Source organism: Coffea arabica, chromosome 2e (assembly GCF_036785885.1).
Source record: "Coffea arabica cultivar ET-39 chromosome 2e, Coffea Arabica ET-39 HiFi, whole genome shotgun sequence".
NCBI classification, from domain to species: Eukaryota; Viridiplantae; Streptophyta; class Magnoliopsida; order Gentianales; family Rubiaceae; genus Coffea; species Coffea arabica.
The window spans coordinates 37,011,318-37,014,689 of record NC_092313.1 but is presented as its reverse complement, the minus strand read 5'-3'; the positions used below and the strand labels follow the sequence as shown (position 1 = coordinate 37,014,689).

Sequence of the window (3,372 nt, the reverse complement as noted above, 5' to 3'; positions counted from 1 at the left end):
CATCGATCAATTTTTCATTTATTTTTTTTAGAGAATAAATATTTGGATCTACATATGAGAGACAGCGTTCATGAATTCCATTTTAGTTTCCGGATTTGGGCATTCCTTAGTGCATAAGGAACATCAAAAGGAGTAGTGTAGAACATTTTTTAATACTCCAAAATTTCATCGAAACCTCGTTGAAGTTTACACATTACGAGTTATGAGTAAAGGGCAATATTATATTTACGAACCTTTTGTAGACTTACAAACCTTTTGTTTTGATTATTGCTGTTAACAGAAATAAGGACACCATATTATCCAATTTTGATAGGGTGGATTCTTTTAGAATCCTTTCGTTTCAGGAGTGGTCCAAGTTCAGAACAAATTGGCAACAAAAAAATAAAATGAAAACAAAAGACTAAAAATCAACTGAAACTGGCTGACATTTCGAAAAATGGTACGGTCCTTTTGGGTACTATACTCATAATTCTAATCCACTTACATGTTACCACATCATTTTAATTTAAACTTTTGAAATAATCTACGGGATAATAAGTCTTATTCCATATTAAACAGTGAATTTAATTTCATTAGTATAGTATCTAAAAGTCACCATAGAACTCTCTAAAGTGGGCCCAGGGGCAGCTGCCTTGCCTAAGTTTTCAGAATTCTTTTTTTTTTTTTTTTCCTTCAAAACGATATATGATTGTATTCCTTTTCAAAAGATGTACAAGTACGAGCAAAGGCTCGATGAAACTATACAAGCGGTCATTTAACCACTAAGGAAACAAAAGTTCCTCATCAAAAGTAATGCCTAAAGCATAAGTACTAAGTTTGGAGCTTAGATGATAGTTATCATTTTGAACTAGACAAAAGGAACACATATGAAACAAAAGTCTAAGTTGAATAATATCCTCCACCACAGTTGCTAATCTGATATCCCGCGCTTGTTTGGATTGAATAAGGTTGAGGAGCTGCTGATTCTGCACTTGGAATTGGACCACTCTGTGTTGCATTTCAGCAACTTTACACATTGCCAATTTTAGAGCTAATGCTTCATCCAGCAAGAAAGATCCTGAACTAGTTTCACGCATTGCCCAGCCTGTGTGTGTTCCCTGAGCTCCTCCTATTAGACAGATTCCAATGCCTACCCATGGTTCGTGCTTGTCCCTTGTAATCCCAATGCTGAATTGCAGGACACCATGTTGTGAACAAAGCTGTGGATGTTGCAGATGTAGAGCTTCTGTTTCGGTTGTACTCATCCTAGTTTCCAGTCTATCTACTTCTCCCAATTCTGACCATTCCTTTAATGCCTTCTGAATAGCCGTCCATGGCCTGTATTTCTTGCCATTGAATTCTGCCCCATTCCTCCCTTTCCATATTTGCCAGAGTATATGGACCGATAGAGCAATATGTTGCCAACCTTGTGGTCTATGTCTAGCTTCAGTGATAGATGTCCACCATCTTCTAAAACAGCCATGTTGTTCCAATATGCCTTCCCATTGGATTGGGCTAACTTCCATGTCATTTTTGCATCCTCACAATTCAGAAATGTATGTTCAATCGTCTCCCTTTCCTCTCCACATCGCATGCAAATAGGGTCTCCAGCTTTGATTCTACCATAGATGATATCTCTGACCGGAAGAGCATTGTTTAGACATTTCCAGAGAAATATTTTCTGTTTATGCTTAATCTTTAAGCTCCACAATTGCTTCCAAATCTTCTTAGACTGATGCTCCCAACTAGTAGTGCTGTCATTCTGATTTGTTTTCTGCTTGGTTTCTTTGCTAGCCATCAGCACCTTATACCCTGAATTGACGGAGTAATTCACATCCACACCATGTAACCAAAAATGAGAATCTTCCCTGCCAGCTAGACTGATTGGGATACTCAAAATTCTGTCCGCATCTTTGGTGTTAAAAGTTTGGAAAACCAAATTGCGGTTCCATCTTCTTTGGCAAATCAAATCTGCTACTTTTTGCAGTCCACCATCCGTAGCTCTGCAAGTAGTTACTCTCCCATTTATTGTGTCCGGAAGCTAGCTATCTTCCCAGATATGTGTATTCTTTCCATTACCAATCCGTCTTCTAGTGCCTTGTTCCACCACGTGTCTCGCGCTCATCAGACATCTCCATAACCATGAGGCATTATTGGGGACTTTACACCTGAATATTGAAGTTCTGGAGTAGTACTTAGACCGCATTACTTGGCTAACTAACAGGTTGGGTTGAGTAATCAAACGCCAAACCTGTTTACCAAGTAGTGCAGTGTTAAAGGCCTCCAAATCCTTGAATCCTAAACCCCCCTTGTCCTTCTCCTGAGTGATCTTTCTCCAGGAACACCAATGAATTTTATTTTTTCCATTAATGTCTCCCCACCAAAAGTTTGACATGAGTGAACTGATTTCCTTGCACAATCTGGATGGCACCTTGAAGCATGACATAGTATAAGTAGGCATAGCTTGAGCCACTGATTTAAGTAATATTTCCTTGCCTGCCGTACTTAGAAACCTGTTCTTCCACTGGAGCACTCTCTGTTGTATGTTCGACTTAACAAAACCAAAAAGCTGTTGTTTTGTTCTCGAAACTACCATTGGTAATCCGAGGTACTGGCCTTGACAGACTCTTTGCATATTCCCCATGGTTCGGCAAATCTGAAGCATCAAACCTGGCTGCACGTTCTTGCTGAATAGAATGGAGGACTTTTCCAGGTTAATCACTTGACCAGACGCCAAGCCATAGACATACAGCACTCTCATTAACTCCTTTGCTTGATCCTGATTTGCTTTGCAAAAAATTAAGGAATCATCCGCGAAGAAAAGGTGAGTTATACTAGGTCCCCTTCTGCTTATATTCATCCCTGACAACATCCTATTAGCCGTAGCCTTCCTAAGCAGGTTGGATAAGCCCTCTAAACAAATTAGAAATAGATAAGGGGATAGAGGGTCCCCTTGTCGAATTCCTCTCTTGGGGATGACATACCCTTTAACCTCCCCATTAATATTAAAAGAGAAGGAAATAGAACTTAGGCACTGCATTATCCAATTTATTCATGTACTGTGAAATCCCATCTTGTGCATCATTGCTTCCAAAAAGCTCCACTCCACACGGTCGTAGGCTTTAGACATGTCAAGCTTAACTGCCATAAACCCCTCCTTGCCATGTCGCATGTTTTTTAGATAATGCAAATATTCATGAGAAACCATAACGTTGTCAAGAATTTGTCTACCAGGAATGAAAGCAGATTGATTTTTGCAAATGCAACAATGCAAGACACTTTTAATCCTATTGGCTAAAATTTTAGCTATGATCTTTTAGCCCTTAGATCTTTTAGCTATGATCTTTCAGAATTCCTTTTAGCCCTTAGAGAATTTAAAAATTTACATTGAAT

General features: G+C 39.0%; 1 protein-coding gene across 1 annotated transcript; it reads right to left on the bottom strand.

The window, feature by feature from the left end:
- Positions 1-1,288: 1,288 nt before the first annotated feature.
- Positions 1,289-3,151, bottom strand: LOC140036270 (uncharacterized). Its single transcript, XM_072077621.1, has 3 exons — positions 3,040-3,151; positions 2,202-2,892; positions 1,289-1,982 (listed from the first exon to the last, which is right to left on the bottom strand). The coding sequence occupies exons 1-3, from the start codon at positions 3,149-3,151 to the stop codon at positions 1,289-1,291; spliced, it is 1,497 nt and encodes a 498-aa protein (XP_071933722.1).
- Between the last annotated feature and the right edge of the window lie 221 nt (positions 3,152-3,372).